General features: G+C 41.9%; 1 protein-coding gene across 3 annotated transcripts in view; it reads left to right on the top strand.

The window, feature by feature from the left end:
* Positions 1–548: 548 nt before the first annotated feature.
* Positions 549–18081, top strand: part of Rhoj (ras homolog family member J) — a 95678-nt gene continuing 78145 nt past the window's right edge. The window contains exon 1 of one of the 3 annotated variants that reach the window (XM_070032092.1): positions 549–1227. In XM_070032092.1, coding sequence (XP_069888193.1) covers positions 1047–1227 — 181 coding nt within the window. In that variant the 5' untranslated portion in view covers positions 549–1046. The remainder of the gene's footprint in view (positions 1228–18081) is intronic. The other 2 variants (XM_070032083.1, XM_070032073.1) reach the window with 2 other exon arrangements.

Raw genomic sequence — 18081 nt, 5'->3', positions numbered from 1 at the left:
ATGTGCCTGCCCAGGCTGGCTTTGAACCTGGATCCTCCTCCATCAACCTCCTGAGTCAATTCACAGGCATGAGCCACCAGCACCTGGTTTAGCTGGGGTTCTAGAAAAGAACACCACAGGGTGTCTCCTGTAAAGAAAGGGAGGGGGAAAAATCCCTTTCTCACTGGCAGAGCTTTCAACGGGTGACTCAGTGAGGGGTGATGTCATCTGTTATCCTGTAACCCTGGCGTGGCTCTCCGGCTCAGCTCGGGCCAGCCCTCCCCCTCCTCCTCCCCCCTCTCCCCTCCCCCCAGGGTGCTGCACTGCCCGGCTTCTTGCCCTTCCCCACCCGCCCCTGCCCAGCCAGCTCCCTGCGCGCACACCGGCCGTGCCAGCCGAGCGCACCAGGCACAGCAAGTCTGCAGGCTGGAGTGTGCAGCGGGCCCCGAGAGCTCTCCCAGTGCTGGCACGGCTCCCCCAGAAGTGTACACACACACACACACACACACACACACACACACACACACACACACACACACGCACACGCACACACAGCGCTCCAGGGGCGCAGCCCTTCCCAGCCCACGGGTCCTAATATGGAATGCAGCAGGAAACCCATGATTTCCTGACACTCGGGCGTGCTGGAGGAAGCTAGGGGGAAACTCCATGAAAAAGCCCAGCTTCCTTCCATGTCCGACGGGAGGGGGAAAACAGAGCCGAGTCCGAGGAAGTCCCACCAATGTGCCCTCCACGGGGCTGGAGAGCCCGAGAGGAAGCGCAGAAGGCGGGGCGCAGGGGGGGACTCCTGAAATGACCAGACTGCCAGACTACTAGAAGTTTGTGGACAGGAAGGTTTCCGTGCCTCGCGTCGACTTAGCGAGCAGGAACTGCGCTGCGATTTCTTGTGCTCACTCGCTCCCCCGAGGATGCTTTGCTTTGCGGTGCGGTGAGCCCGCGCGGCCCTGCGCCCCGCCATGCGCCTGCGGGCCGCCAGGTAGGGAAGGCGGGCGGCGTGCAGCCGGCGCTCCACGCGCTCTGGAAACCCCAGCAGCCCCCGAACCCCAAGCATGAGCCGCCCAGAGGGCAGCCAGGGCAGCTGCAGCGGCCGTGCAGGAGGTGCTGAGAAGAAGATGCTGAAGTGCGTGGTGGTGGGCGACGGAGCGGTGGGCAAAACTTGCTTGCTGATGAGCTACGCCAACGACGCCTTCCCGGAGGAGTACGTGCCCACCGTGTTTGACCACTACGCAGGTAAGAAAAAAAAAAGCGGGAACCTCTCTCGCTGTCCTGGGGCAAAGTGTGGGAGACGACCCCCCACCCTCCTCCCTGTCCATCATAGGGTCCTGACTTGGTGGCTGGAAAGTCAGCACGGGGTGGGTGGGGTGGGTGGGGGCGCCCTGGCAGGTCCTTCGTGGTTTGGGACAATATACAACCGAAGGTTTTGCTGGGACTATGAGGAAAATTCATTCCTCTGTTTGTATGGGATCCACTTAAATAAGTGAAGAATCCTGGGGAAAATTAGCCTCCCTACACTGCCTTTAGACTTTGGGGACCAGAAGTTTTACTTCACATTTGCCTCAAGGTTCATTAACTTTTATAGGGTGAATATATTTTTCAATGTACTGGGATCGTGTCACCAGAAAAAAAAAAAAAAAACTATATTCCTACTAGACACACTAGTGAAAGACCTTTTCTTGCTACATTTTTGTCTTCTCACCTCATGCCATTCTGAATCAATAAAAGTGATGGTTATTCAGAACAAGTATTATGATCAAAAAGCAAAACCCTCTTTTTTCTATAGTACTTGATGCCAAAATGCTGTACTTTGATTTTCCTGGAGTTGTGGTTGGGGAAAAAAGAAATGTTTAAAAGGTTTAAAGTATCAATTAGGAAATCTGTATCTTGGATTTAAAGAAATGATTTCCAATTGCTAAGTTCTTTTTTTTTTAAGCACAGATACAAATAAAATGGTTTTAATGTGTGTCCCCAAAAGACAACTGGAGCCTAAAATATTTTAAAACGCAACAGTCACAATTTAATTCCTCCCATGGATTTGGGGCTTTTGAGTGTTCTCAAGGTTCCCAAGACTGGAAATTCGCATCATCAAAATTTCCTCATTTTGATTTTGACTTTTTCTTTTTAATTTCTAAAAACAGTCTTACCGCACTTCTCATCTGTACATTCGTGAAATTCTAGAAGCTTGCAGCAGCTTAGGTTTTATATGATTTTAAACTTAGTCATGGGCACAGTGAGTTAACAGAGATTTGAGAGTTGGAGAGAGGATTTCTCTTCCTTTGCCCTGGCTTCAGATCAGGATCAGCAGAGAGGAAATGACCGACAGGAAACCAGGGTGAGTGTTTGCTTTGCTCTGTGGCCATGAAAAAGGAAAAAAAAAAAAAAAAAAAAAGAAAAAAGAACTCCCTCTTCTTTAGGAAGTAGCTTCTTTTCCAGAGTAAGACAATCACCTAAGTGTTTCTTCCTTCCATGTGTCCATGATTTACAACAATATTACATAGCAGACAGGAAGCGATCCACAAGAAAGATGGTAAATATTCTCCAACAAGTTTTCCATATTTGTAGAAATTATGAGCAAATTTTAATGCTAGATCTCAAAATAAGCATTCCCAGTGAGCAGCATTTTAATAAGAACAGAATAACGAGAACAGACTTTCATCTTGAGAGAAAAAAAAAAGCTAATGGTATGACTCTGTGCTTTGAAAAAGTTAATCTAGTTCTGATCCTGAAAGTATCATAGCAAAAGTTATTTCCTCTCCTTATGTCTGCCAAGAAGAGAAAATTAGCTAGGACCTTATTTCAAAAACTTTTAGATCAAAAGTGGAAACTCAAAACCTACTAAAAGGAGAGACTTCAAATGCTTAGGAAAATTATTTATCCCAATCATTATCAACAGGATGAACCAATTTATAGAAGTGTCAGGAAGAAAGAGAATAAAAACATCTTTGGAAATAAATTGACCTATTTAAATTTAAAAATAAAGCATTAGAGCCAGGACCTATTGGCCCATGCCTGTAATCCTGGATACTCAGGAGGCTAAAATCTGAGCATCACAGTTCAAAGGCAGCCCAGGCAGGAAAGTTTGTGACACTATCATCTCCAATTAAGCAGCAATGTAAAGGTATGGTTCAAGTGGTAGAGCACCAGTGTTGAGTGAAAAAGCTAAGGGATAGCACCCAGGCACTAATTTCAAGCCCTAATATCAGCACAGAAAAGAGGAGAGAAGAGGAAAAGAAAGAAGAGGAGAGAAAAGGAAAAGAGGAAAGAAAAGAAAGAGCATTAGGAATCAAACCAAGGCTGACCTACCACTAGATTCTGCTAGAATCTACTTATTTTATATTCCAATCCTGTATACACTTACTGGCATTTGAGCCTTAAAACTTCTCACAGACTGACAGTATTCTCTCAGCTCCCAAGAAAACACAATCACTATGCCCAGAGAAGTCTGTTGCATATAGTGGATATCTGTGATGATGGTTGCTAGTGACACTTTAAACTTCTTAAAGTATCCAGAGCCAGTATTCAGTACCTAGGCCCTACTCTGAAATGACAACCTGCAATTTCTTTCTTTAGAAAAGTGAAAGGTGAAGTCAAAGAGAGTCCATCCTGTGAGGATTTTTCTCTAATGATTTGCCCATCCTAGCCAAGTATATACATAATAGTAAAAAAATAAAATAGAAGTACAGCACTTTGCTGACAATGACCACTGAAGACACATGACATTTACTCTGTAGCCTTGAGCAAGTTACTTAACTCCTCTCTGCTTCCATTATGACAAAGTAAAAACAGGACAATAAAGGTGTTGGCTTGTTTGTGAAAACAAAATGACTTCATATACATTTTCAATGCTTGACAGGTGATGTCAGGTTTGTTTGGTAGCTATTATTGAGACTAAGGTTTGTACAGTCACATACGCTGTTCTAATACTGAATTAAAAATGGAATTCAAAGATTAGAAATTGGCCTGGTCTGGTGAACATGTCTACCAGCTATTTTGGAGGCCAGGAGTATGAGGAATACAATTTTGAGACTACCCTGGAAAAAGTTAGCAAGGTCCCATCTCAAAAAACCAAAATACAAACAAAGGGGCTGGGGGCATGGTTCAAGTAGTAGAATGCTTGGTTAACATGGGGAAGGCCCTGGGATTCAACCCCAAATACAAAAAGAAAAAGAGACGGAAGGGCAGGGCAGGGCAGGGCAGGGCAGGGCAGGGCAGGGCAAAGTCCAAGGGTATGCTCTAGAAAGAAGAACGTGATGGAGTGTATTACTGTCCACGTAAAATAGCAACCATGTCGCTATTGATCATCGACACACGGGCGCTGGTGGCTCACACCTGTAATCATAGCAACTCTAGAAGCTGAGATCTGAGGATTGTGGTTCACAGCCAGCCAGGGCAGGAAAGTCAGTGAGACTCTTATTTCCAATTAGCTACCAGAAAACCAGAAGTGGAGCTGTGGCTCAAGTGGTAGAGCACTCTCCTTGAACTGAAGAGCTCAAGGACAGCACCCAGGCTCAGAGTTCAAGCACCATGACCCACCCAAAAAAAAAAAAAAAAAGAATAACAACATGTAGATTAACATTAGAGTTTTACATGAATGATGGCAAAAATAACTGAATCCTGGTTTTATCCCTTCCTCCTAACTGGCACAGGTCAAAAGTCCATCTACTCCATGTGCCTTTCCTTGTTTTTCTAAGGAGAATTCCTCCATCTATCTTTAATCACCTCCCAAAATGTGTCTGCCTCTCTGGGGCACATCTCCCCACCACTGTGCTGTGACTAACATGTTTCCTCACTTTTCCACCCCTACTGTGTCCTGACCACCTTCCTTAAGTAATGTTTTTGTTTTTTGGGGGGGGTCCGGTCGTGGGGCCTGAACTCTGGGCCTGGGCACGGTTCCTCAGCTGAGGAATCGAACCCAGGGCCTCATGCATGCAAGGCAAGCACTCTACCACTGAGCCATCTTCCCAGCCCCTGAGCACCTTCCTTAAAGAAGAGTTAGGATTTGCCAGATCCAGTCCTGACTTGGGTCTGTTGGAAACCTGTGGATGTTCATTTAATCCCCTTCTTAAAAACACTTTCTTCACTTGGGTTCCAGCTTCTCATGTTCTTACTCTACTCAGCTGCAAAGCTCTCTCCATCTTCTTTGCCACTTTCTTTCTCTATCTCTTCTCAACAAGTAAATGACTTACAGAATTGTGTGCATAGGTTTTTACACTGGGGTACACAGTGAGTACAATAAGCTTCCATTGAAGTGTGCTCACAAGGCACCTGACTTACCCTTCCCATAATCTTCTGTTTCACAGCATGTGACTAAGGCTCTTTCCATACTCAGCAACCTGAGGGCTCTGTGGTCAAGCCCCATCACGTTTGGAAATTCACTGTAAGCCCATGTAGCCAAACCCAGATTGCCTGTGCAGGAAGTTAACACAATTCATGGAAAAGAGGAAAATTCAGTTACTCTATCAGCTGAGGGAGATATAAAAGGAAGTTGTTTACACAGAGAACTAGAAGCAGTTCTAACTTTTTCCACCAAATAGAAATCAGCCCAATAGCTCAATAACTATGTGCATATGATCAGATAAAATGATGCTTATTCAAATGAACTCCAAGAAGTGGAAGCAAGAGGGGCTTTTTACTTTTTGCGGTTCTTTTTTTCCCCTATTTTTCCCTTTTGTCATTGTATTTGATTTCTGTACCTTTGGGCCTGTATGTAAGATTATCTGATTTGGGGAAGGGGAAGCACAGAAACAGTGGGACAAAGGGTGAACTAAACCAGCACTGTTATTCACTAGACACTATGTTGAAAACGAACTATACAACTTGGAGGGAGGGAGCCTAGGAGGGGAAAACCTGGGAGAAACTGAGGGAGGGATGACATATAGACTCAATACCTGGCTTAAATAACTGTAACCCCTCTGTCCATCAACTCTACAATAAAAACAAAAATAAAGAAATCAGCCCAAGGTAGAACTCAGCCACAACCATAGTGTCTAGAACAGTGGGGAACTGTGCCCAATCCACAGTAATGGGAGGATTCATAAAATGACCAAGATTGAATAAAAACCAAGTCGGAGATCTACAAAGAGCTGTGAGAAGGGCTAGGAATGTAGCTCAGTGGAAGAGTACTTGCCTAGCAAGCAAGCACAAGGTCCTGGACAAAGTCCTGAGCCCTAGGATTGCAAGAAGACTAAAGAAAATCCTGTTCTAGGACTGGCCACTATACCCACTTACTGGTCCATAATCCCATGGTGTGTGGCTGAAGTGAACAGACACTATGCTCAGGCTTTTAGTTCTGTACAGCCCGGCTTCTTTCGCTGTGTGAGTTATACAGTGCTTCATAAATTTGACTCTTTAACTGTCCATTGAAAGTAGACTCCAGTAAACCGGTTTGGAGATAGCTTTCACAAAAGTGCCTACAGCAACTAAACACAAATATTAACCCCGTGACAGGTATTCCTTGATCCTGTGTGTTTCATATTGCAGTCCGTAGGGCTGCTGTCCCCCTGTGGTGGACCCTCCCTTTCCCTGGGATGTCAAAGTTCTCTGCATCAACCAGCCTAATGAGAAAGAACATGGAGATGCTTGAATGGAGTCTCATGGACCAGGAGTGGAAGAGGCAGTCAGTTCTAGTCCCTCTCCATGGGAGATGCCACCCAATACCCTTACACATTTTTTTCTACATATAAAACGAGCTCACCCCTTTTCCCAGAGGGGCCACCCAGGATCCCATGGTAAAACTGCCACCAATACCAAAAGTCCAGCATCAGTAGTATGGTCCACTCAATGTGATCTATTGGTGGTTCCCTGTGGTTGAATGAAAGACACAGTTTCGCACCCACACATACCATCATCACTTACAAGATGGAGGAACAATGGAGTGACCAAAATACACCAGCTCTTTCAGAGAGAGAAGAATTGGAGGCATCATGATAGACTAATAGAATCCTGATGGCAGGCTCTGTACAATGAGAAAAAGCTCTTCATGCAATGCTGAATCTGCCATCTGTGAGAAATACCTTGCTGCATTGCTGTCAACTTTTCTTGGCTCAGTTCTCTGGCACATTCCTGCTCCTTGTCCATTATCCTCTATGCCCCCCCCCATCTGAGCTGAGTCTTAAGGTATATGATTTTCTTGGGGCTGCATAGTTTTCTCAGCTTACTTCTTGGTTGTATAATGTGGGGCCGGCATTCACTTGTTATTTTATAGTCATAAACATCCGTTCTCACTTAAAGAAGTTTCTTTGGAAATACAATTCCCTCAAATGTTTACCAGGTTTCTAGTAAACCAGTAATCCCAAACTGTCTTTCCTTGACATACTTCTTAAGTATGGCTTATTTGTCCACTTCCTTTTGCTTTCAAACCAACAACAGCTACTTTGAGGCCACATGGAACAGAGCTTAGACAAGAATGCCACACCTCAGATCACACCAATGACACAGAGCAGTTTCTCCTAATTAAACAGATATTTGTTGCTCAAGTTCTTTTTTCTTTTATCTTCTATCTGTGGCATCAAGAAACAATAGTCTTTTCGTTCTGTAATGCCATTGATAACTGTGTTCTCTCTATCTCTGTTTTAGGAAAACAATTTAGTTCTTCCCTGTCTTGCAATGTCTTGCTAAACATATAAGGTAATAATTAATGCACACTGATTCCAATGGCTTATTATGCTAGTCTCTTCATAGAGGGCTATGGAGTCACCGGGAAGTAAATTGACCATCCAGATTTCACAGATAATAGTTTCAGAAAATATTTTGCCACAGTACAAACACATACCCTCATCTATCCAGTCTCTGTTTTCTCAACATCTGTCACCCAACAACTAAGCTAATTAAATACTTTCTAGCTTTGTGTAGTGATACCTCACATGACAAGGTAGGCTAACATACTGCAGTAAGTGCAAACATGTAACAGCTCAAACCAGTGGTATCCTCTTTCATTATTATGTGAGTTTGGGCCAGCTGTTCAGGCTGACAAGATAGATGTTCTGTGTGGTCGCTGGAGGGTTGATTTATTTCTATCTTTGACTGTCATCACACAGGACTTTTGGGGTGCAATTCTGTAATCAACCATCAGTCAGTAAGAAGCAATTTTAAAAAGATGTGCATATCAGATGCCTTGTCTTGAGAGTTCCTAGGGGATTATGTAACACAGAAGTAGCCTTGAGAGTATCTCAGAGAACCACTAGCGAACTCCTACATAAGGATCGGGGGTGCTCTCAAATCAGCTCCGTATCCACAGCTGACACTGGAGACAGACTCTGGAAGAAGCAGGAGGCAGAGTATCAGCAAGTACTGGGAGAGTGATACCCAGGAGGGCAGAGAAGCCTGTGAGTGGCCTGTGGAAATTGGAATGTGAAACAGTGGGAGGTGAACCAGGCCAGCTTGGTGCACCATATACCAGCTGCTGGAGGAACCACCTGGAGCGTGAGCCACAAAGCTGCTGAGATTGCTGTCCATAAAACCAATCATCAACACGACTATAAGACCTTGGGAGGAGCCACCCAGGAAAGTTACAGAGTACCTTCTCTCCTGGGAAGAAGCAAAGGAGTCTTAAAAACCAATCAATCAAACAAACAAACAAAAAACAGGAAGAGGCTGAGAGCCTTAGGGTAGTTGGGTGCCGTTCAGCCTTGGAAACTATTATTGTTCCTCCATGTTCATCCAGCTCTGTGATCATGAAAGGAACAGTAAACATCTGTTTCTCCTCTGCAAATCCTTCTGTTCTGCTTCTTGCTCTGGCTTAACATTTGGGAGAAAGGAGAAAAAAAATAGGGAAAACAATTGAGTACTTAGTCCCAAAACAACCTCAATATAGGCTAGAATCTGGGGTCCTGAAAGATGGAGTATTCACGCAGTGGAACAGGCAGGAATTGTATAACTGGGCTTACCCACTCACATCTGGATAGCCAGTTGACAGGCATTCCTGCTGGGGTCTCTCCATGCAAATCCATGTCAGGCTATCTTAATATAAACTGACAGATGTGGCCTGTAACCATGACCCTACTTGCCAACAAGAGAGAAATGACTTGGTGTGACCTGAGCACAAAGCTCCATGGGGAACAAAATTGGCCACCAGAATAAAATTGATGTGAATAGTTACAGTTTTTAAATATAATATTGAAGAAGAAGGAGGAGGAGGAGAAGAAGAAGCGGCAGCAGCAGCAAATATTAAGTTGCAGGGTATTTCCGATATTTCAGGCCCTGTGCTACCCCAGCCATCTTGCTCGAATTTCACATTATCTCTAGATATGCTTGTTTCACAGGTGAGAGAACTAAAGTTCAGAGGAGACATTTGCCAGAGTCACATGACTAGGCAGTGACAGAATTGGCACTCAAATCTATCAGGTCACATGTTGCCTTCCAGTGAGAGGTCAGACCACCCAGATGAAAGTGAGATACCTTTCCAAACTTGTTCATTTACTCTTGAGCTTTTATCTTGTTTGTTTAACTATCTATTGCATTCTCCCTCTAAATTATACAATTTGCAGAAGGCAAGGTTCTTTCTGTCTTCTTTACTCTGATGTTTCCAATGCCCGGGAATGAACCCACAACTTAATAGCCATCTAGAAATGTTTGCTGAATGACCAAGTGAATGAGTGAATGAATGACTTCTGGAGTCTGACCATCTTTAACCATTGCACATCACTGATGGTAGCATGGTGTGTGAACTATCAGAATACTTTTCTACAGTGCAATTATTTTTATTCTCCAAGATATTAAAAGGATGTATCCGAAGCATCCTAAACATACATGCAAAAAGATTGCATATGTCATGTTTAAAACTTACAAAATACTATGTAGAAAATGAACTCTGCAACTTGTGGGCAGGGACGGGAGGGAGAAACTGGGGGGGAGGGGAATAAAGGGGTAACACTGTCCAGAAATAATTGCACTCACACATAAAAAAAGAACTGTACTCACATTTGACTTATGAAATGGAAACCCCTCCATATAACGCCTTAGTAATAACAATAAAATTATATTTGAAAAAAACCTATTAAAAATGCTAAAAACTGATTAAAACTTATTAAAAGCCAAAGCTTCCAGAAAAACTTCAAACTTGTGCATTCTCAGTGCTTTATCTAGGCAAAAAAAAATTGTTTTCCTAATTATATGAAGGATCTGTTTTATCTCTTCTTTTCAATACCTACAAGCAAAAAGGAAAAAAAAGAAAAAAACTCAATGTCTTAAAAGATACACTGTAGAACTCATTTTTCTAAATAATGAGGGTAATTAAGAGTAAAATAACAAACAAGTAATCTCAATATGTATCAATGTATAAGCCTCCTAAAATCATGAATGATGTTTATAAAAACACAACTATTCATCTCATACAAAAAGTATAGCAATTTTCAGCTGGTATGCTTGTAAGAAAGGCTGTGAATATGTTCATCTACCCTAATAATGGGGCACTTACACTTGTCAAAGCAAAAGCTAGCAGTAAAGAAAAAAGGCTGTGCGTTTCTCTTTGGGATTCTTTCCCTCTGCTTGCTCTGAAACCTAAATGCTTCTTTCTGACTAAAATGAATTTCTTATGACATTTGCAACAGTTCAAGCTCTGGTAAATAAGGGCCCTAAGAATTTTCCATAGGGAACCTGTTTCTAACCAAACTTTTCAAAAGAAACAGAAGTGGATGTTAAATCTTAAGGGTCAATATTAGACCTCAACCTGGTTAAAGAAATTCTGCTCTATTCATTTCATTCATCCATCTCTCAATAATGCTCTCTTCCAAGTTCTTTCTGTTCAATTAAACTGAATCTCTCAGCCATTTCCTCTCTGCCAGGCTCAGCCACGATGGCGAAAAACTCATTATCATCTTCAAAGAATGGCTCTTCATGTGTTTGAAGAGCAAGGAAATTTCCATCCGTGATATACCCTAGCTCCCTGCATAATAACCCTATTCTTTACCCTCCCCCTTCCTTTAAGGGGGAGCTTCTCTTGGATTCACTCTATGTCAGACACAGCCATTTTACATTTCAAAACTACAATTGTTTTTGCAACTTTCCTGTAGGAACAGGTGTTGTGCCATGGCTACATGCCGTTCTGATGGGATGGAGAGGTATAGAGTACACAATCTCTGTTTTGATTTTTCCCTTGCTATTCAATTTAATTGAGGTGTACTTAATACAGCAAACTGAAGCCACTACTATAATACAATATAATATAATAGATCTCCTTCCAATGAACTCCAGGCTTATCTACATAATATCACACTAGGGCTTTCGAAAGATAGGATTTATTGTTTTGGATCTTGGAATTCATGAGTTATGAGATCTTTCTATATGGCATATCAAAGATCATATGCAATATTAGCTCCTCAGGTTGACCCCAACTTTGGTTTTTACAGGATACATTTGGATCACTGCACTCACCACATAGATGATTGTTCTTTATAGTTCTGGATACCCTTAGCAGCTTAACAGATACTCCTGTCTTACTAGGACGTATTCTATTATAAATCACAAGTTATACAAAGTTACCTTAAACACTTCATTCCATTTTCAACAATTGACAAAATAAATAAAAGCATTAAGATCAAGCATGGTGGTACATGCCTGTAATATCAGCTACAACTATTCAGGTATTACAGAAGAATTATGGTTCAAGGCTAGTCCAGGCAAAAGTTAGGAAGAGTCTATCTCAACAAAAAGTAAAAAAGTTTTTTTTAAAGGGGGGGGGGGGGACTCAAGTGGTAAAGCAAGAGTGAGGCTCAGATGGGAAAGGATGAGAAGGGGAAACAAAGGAGGAGGCTACAATGCTTGATAAGACATGTACTCATTATCTTGCCCATGTAATTGTAACTCCTCTGTATGGTATTTTCACAATAAAAAAAAAAAAGAGTGAGGCTCAGTATTACAAAGAGGAAAAAAAGACTTTTTTTTAATGCTAGTCCTGGGCTTGAACTTTGCATTGTCCCTGAGCTTATTTGCTCAAGGTTAGCATTTTATCACTTGAGCCACAGCTCCTCTAGTGGCTTTTTTGTTGGTTAATTGGAGATAAGAATATTGTTGAGGACCTGAGCTGGCTTTGCACTTCAATCCTCAGATCTCAGCCTCCTGAAGAAGTTAAGATTACAAGCCAACAACACCTAGCCCAGAGTAAAGCACTTCGAAGGATCTGCCTACAGAATTATCCATTTGTCCATTAAAAGATACTAATTTTTTTTTTGCAAATGGGTACCAGAAATCTTTGAACAAAGTATGTTCATCATTTTTCTCTTCAGGTTTCTTAAAATCATTAATTTGCTCATCAAAGACTGTGTGTGTTCTATTCTATCATGGTGCTCCCTCCCTCATTCTTCAAAAGTTCCCAAAGTTTCCTTGACATGTACCTGAAAACTTCTCCTCCCACCCTACACGTAGTGAATTCCACAAGAGGGCAATTCATGTCTTCAAGAGAAAGGCAATGGCGTGTATGCCGACTTGAGGAACAGCTCCTCCTGACAAGCCTAATTGAAATGATATGCTTTATCAAGGAAAAGACTCAAGAAATGCTTTTATGGTATATGTGAGAACCCTAGGAATTCATTTATGGAAATCACTCTGGAATGCAGGGTGAATAAGAAAGAACTGCCTATTTCTTCTTGGGCGAATTAATCAGTGATGCGTGAGAAATAACATGAGTCTATCCTAGAAGCAATGTCTATCAAATCTATGAGAAGACAAAAATTAAGTAAAAATTGCCCCTGTGGATTATTCTCTGAATCTTAAACCTATGCGAGTTTTCCTACGAAGCTCCCCAGAGGCTGGGCATCAAGACATATTGGGAGGCTGAGGTAAGAGGATCCTGAATTTGAAGCCAGTGGGCTACAGTGTGAGATCCTGTCATACAATTTTAAAAGAAAAAAACAATAACATAACAAGGATCTTAATAACATAACAAGATCTTTAGTATCCTTGCTTTGGTGTAGGTAGCAAGCCTATCCTATTACTATTATATTCTCCTGTTTTTGTCCCATTTTGGTTGCAAGTCTCAGAAAACAGAAAATTCTATGTATTCTAGGGTAAAAAGTCAGCCCAGGAGCTCTCTGGTCCCTGGAATCTCAGAGGGTGGCTCCATCTCACTGCCCAAGAGAAGTGCTTTTTAAAAAAAAAAGTTTTTATGAGCATAAATTTGTATTAGCATGAAGGGATTCTATTGAGATATTTGGCTCCTTATGAGATATTATGGCTCCTTCCAAACCTCCTCTCTCCTCTCCCCTTCTACTTAATAGTTTTTCCTGAATTTCATTATGCTATTTCCATGCATATATGCATATGTTTATACAGATACATTCATACATACAATCCTATGTAAAAGGCACCTCTATAGTATTCAGATCCATCACCTTCTGCTTTGCCCTTCTGCCCACCAACTTCTTCTTACTCCTCAAAAAAAAGTCAAAGCATATTGTGATTTTTTTGAGTCTAGAGTCTACATACATGAGATTTTTCTTTCTGAGCTTTGCTTATCGCTAGCATGATTATCTCCAGTGTAATTTCATTCTTCTTTATAGTTGAATAATATTCCATGATACATATGCATCAAAATTTTTTATCCAACTATTGGCTATTGGGTCCCTAGCTTGGTTCTGTATCTTGATTGTTATAATCTTGCTATAAGCATGTTTATAGTAGAAATCTCTGTGTCATTTTGATTTACATTTCCTTTGTTTGTTTTTTTGGTCGGCCGTGGGGCTTGAACTCTGGGCCTGGGCGCTGTCCCTCAGCTCTTCAGCTCAAGGCAAGCGCTCTACCACTTGAGCTACAGCGCCACTTCCGGTTTTCTGGTGGTTTTATTGGAGATAGGAGTCTCACGGTCTCTCCTGCCCGGGGTTGGCTTTGAACCGTGATCCTCAGATCTCAGCCTCCTGAGTAGCTAGGATTACAGGCGTGAGCCACCAGTGCCCGGCTTGATTTACATTTCCTTTATAGCTAAGGATGTTGAGCAGTTATGTCTTCATTGGTCCATTTGTACCTTTTGAAAAGAAGTATTACTTTTTTTTCTAACTCCCTCTCTCCTTATTTTTTCAAAAGTATTACTTCTTTTCAAACAGTATTGGCCATTTATACGTGTGTGTGTGTGTGTGTGTGTGTGTGTGTGTGTGTGTGTCTGTCTGTCTGTCTGTCTGTCTGTGTCCTGGCCTATGGCTTGAACTCAGGGCCTGAGCATTGTCCCTGAGCTTTTTTGCTCAAGGCTATATCCCTCTACCACCTGAGCCACAGCTCTACTTCTGCCTTTTGGTAGTTAATTGAAGTTAAGAATCTCATCAACTTTCCTGCCCAGACTTGCTTCAAAAAGAGATCCTCAGATCTCAGCTTCCTCAGACACCACACCCAGATATACTACTTTTAAAACAGGTTTTTCCTGAAGTGCTGGTTTATTAAACAGAATGCACACTGAATGTGAGAGAGCTCGATAATTCTAAGAAAAGATCCACATGTTCAGTCAAATAAAAGGTTCATTTCAACTTCATTTCCACAACTCCTTCCCACCTCATGGCTACTATCTTTCAATGGCTAAACAAGAAGAAATGCAGTGAGCAAAACTGAAATCTTTTCCTGTCTCTAATTATTATACTGTTCTGCTTGATCTCTGGGCAATAAAATTCCTTTTTCTATACCTCCTTGCCTGTTGTCTCTCAGCTAAATGATAGCCACTCATCATGAGGCAAGCCTCTTTCCCCACAATACGTTGGCTTATAATAGACACTTAGTAATAAGTGTTGATTATATTCCCAATACCAGAGAATAATCATAAAGCATATAGCACTTTTCCCAGTATTAAAAACAAAACAGATACCCCACTGATGAGAACTGTGTTGTACAGCTCCCATGGATCACTAGTTTTGAGCCCAAACACTCAGGGTCAGTGCCCATGACTGACCCATGCATGTGCGTGCGCACACGCACACACACACACACGCACACACACACACACACACACACACACATACACACACACACACACACACACCCAGCCGCCTGATCTTGTGTTGACCCTGAATCTCCATAGAATGAAGGCAAAACAACACAACTCTTTCCAAAAGCATTTGATTCTTGGTCTCTTCAAGGCTGTGTACCTGAAAAATGCAAAGGAGCAGGGAAGGAAGGAGGAATAATTCCTCCTGCTCTCAGCTCACCTAGTGCTGTTGAAAGGCAAGTGAGAAGGATGAGTCAGAGCAGAATTTAAGGCTCATGAGCAATTTACTGGCTCTTGGGCTTCTTTTCCCAAAATCCACAGGTGAAACACCTCTCTGAGGCTCCACTTTGGAGATGTTTCCTCCAGCTATATGCAGTTACTGGGTACAGCTGAGGAGAAGGAGAAGTTCAGACACCTGGACCACTGGTTCAGGCGGGACTTAGAAGTCCTGTCCTCGTGGCACCGCCCATCTTTTTGGTTCCAGATCCTCACCTCTGCCAGACGGCTCTTCCTTAGTGTTACCGATGGTTTTCTCTTGTCTCTACCCAAGTTCTTTAGCCTGCCCTTCCATCCTCTCACGTGATCTACAGAGGTGTCTGGAAGGGGAGGACACTCAGTAAGTACGGCCCACCCCCCAAATCCCATTCTGTTGTGCTCATTCTGTCTCAGTGCTTTTATTACAAAGAGATTACTACCTGCAGAGTTTCATGGTAGAGCTTTGAAATAATCATAATGCTTAGCTTCTAGATCTACCACATCAACTCAGGAAGGGAAAGAAAGCTGTCACAATGAATAGTCCAACCTTGAATTTCATGGAATAAGTGTAATCAAATGCATGGTGGTTTCTGCATGTGAGACTGAGAAAGACGGAGACAAAGAGAAAGAGACCAAAAGAAACAGATAAAAAGAGACACGAGCCCTACAGTCTCCTTACAGAATAAGAAGGCAGTGGTGGTATATTGGCTATATTCCTCCGCCGCTGCCCTCCAGGGTCCTGTATACTGTTGTTTTCAAGCTCAAGGTTTGACCACATTCTATTTTTAATTTTTATTATTATCTTTAAGTAGCTCTACAAAGGAGTTCCCATTTAACACAGCAGTTTATCAATATAATATATCTTGATCAATGTCACCCCTTTTGACTACATTCTTAAAAAATGGCTTCGAAACATTTTAATTTTTTAAGATAAAATGATATTACCAATGAAGCTCTTCAAAAAATGGTTATAAACTCTTTTCACAGTTCAATTTCACTCAACTCTGAGAGCCTCTAAAAATATTTTGTTGAGCCTATTACCACAATTCACTCTAATGCAATTTTGCACTGAAGCCAGGCATCTAGGAAATTCCTGTCTCCTTGACAACGCCATGCTGCAGGGGTCCCCAGGCAACTAATATGTGTTAGAGAAATACCCCCAAGAAACAACAAATTATCTAATGTACGTGAAAGCATGTTGTATGCTTAGGAGCACAAGAGAATGTTGTTTCTTATTAGTAATAAATCACTTTATTTATTAAATGTGCCATTAAGTGTGGAATGACACAGTATGTAATTAGCCACAAGCTACAGCAAAATCATAAAAGCAAAGACTTCCTTTTCCCCCAACACCTCCTCTCTGAGAATGCAGTTAATCTTATTTGTTCCTTCACACATGCATAAGCAATCCGGGCTCAGAAGTGAACCTCTCTGCTTCATTTTCTATAACTTATACACATAGTCTCCTTGTTCCTTTTATGGGTATCGCTGCTGACATTATCTCAGCAGCAGGGCAGGGGGTGTGGGGACATGGGGAGAGACCTCCACAACACAGATCACCCAGCTTCAGTACCAACTCTGGTTTCTAACCAAGCATGTAATTCCATTTTATAACCTACAAGACTCACAGTAAGAATATTTGAAAATTAAAACACCCTGTTTTAAAGTCATAATAGCAAAACATGGTAACGCTTGCTATAGATACTTCAGGCAATTTAGAATGTGGACCTACTTGGCAGCCAATTGACAGAGTAGTTACCCTAGCGCCCCCTACCTGTGGAGGATGCCTTCCAGGACTCCAAAGGCTGCCTTAACACTGCAGATAATATCTCACTCTATAAATGCCCTGTCTTTCCTATACATACACACCTATGATTGAGTTTGGTGTACAAACAAGTGCAGAGCGAGTCTAGTAATAATAATAATGAAATAGAACAATCTTAATTGTATACATTAGTAACAGTATGTGAATGTACTTTATCTTTCTATCTGGATATTTTATTTACCTTTCTTATGATGACATGAGAGGATACAATGTCAACATGGTGATAGGAAGTAAACTTAATGAGACAGACATTGCGACTTAGGGTTGGACTACTACTAAAGGTTACTTCAATGGAAGCACTGTGGTGCCATGGCAGTCAACTTGATAGCTAACTAGTAAGAGATGAATGGGAGAGTAACCTATATAGCATGGATACACTGGGCAAAGGATGGATCACCTCCTGGACTGGACGGAATGGGATGATGGATAATTTCTGATTGCTCAGATGTCACACAACTTAAAATGTATGAATTACTTGGGGAATATTGCATATTCAAGCCTTGGTTGGTCATGGGTAATGAAAATCAAAGAAGCAAGGCCATGACAAAAGGGCAGTACCATCAGCAGTAACTGGATAGATCCATAATGTGGTTAGTTGGAAGATGTTGCTCCCCTGCTGTTTTTCCTAGCATTCTCTGACTTGCGAATTTAGTGCTCAGTGCTGTCCCACTTGCTCACTCTGGTTGCTTCTCCCTAACTCCCAGCCATGTTCCTCAGCCTTGCAACCCCATCACAGTTTGGAAATATTTGAGGCCAACTTTAAGGAAGGCCATTCTCCCCAGCTACCTCCAACGATCACTTATGCAATCCTTACCCCTTATATAGCTATAACTTTTAAGCTATAGATAGACGTTGACAAGAGAAAATTTTTTCCTTAGAGCTCTAGCTTTCCAGATAGTTAAATTTGTTATCAAAGAAAAGAGAAAGTCATTTGTAAATGGTATCAACCTGATTTTCATAAATATCAAGACCTTGCATTTCTCAAAAATATTTCAACTCTAAAATTGCCCGTTGATGGGTTACAAAAAATCAATTTGATATTTAAATATTTATTCCTGTAAAAATAAATATCCCTGAGAATTCTTCCCCTAGAGCAATATAAATTGGT

Source organism: Dipodomys merriami, unplaced genomic scaffold, assembly GCF_024711535.1.
Source record: "Dipodomys merriami isolate MVZ:Mamm:240054 unplaced genomic scaffold, mDipMer1.0.p SCAF_1, whole genome shotgun sequence".
NCBI lineage: Eukaryota > Metazoa > Chordata > Mammalia > Rodentia > Heteromyidae > Dipodomys > Dipodomys merriami.
The sequence above is the reverse complement of the archived record's forward strand: the minus strand, read 5'-3'. Positions and strand labels throughout refer to the sequence as shown.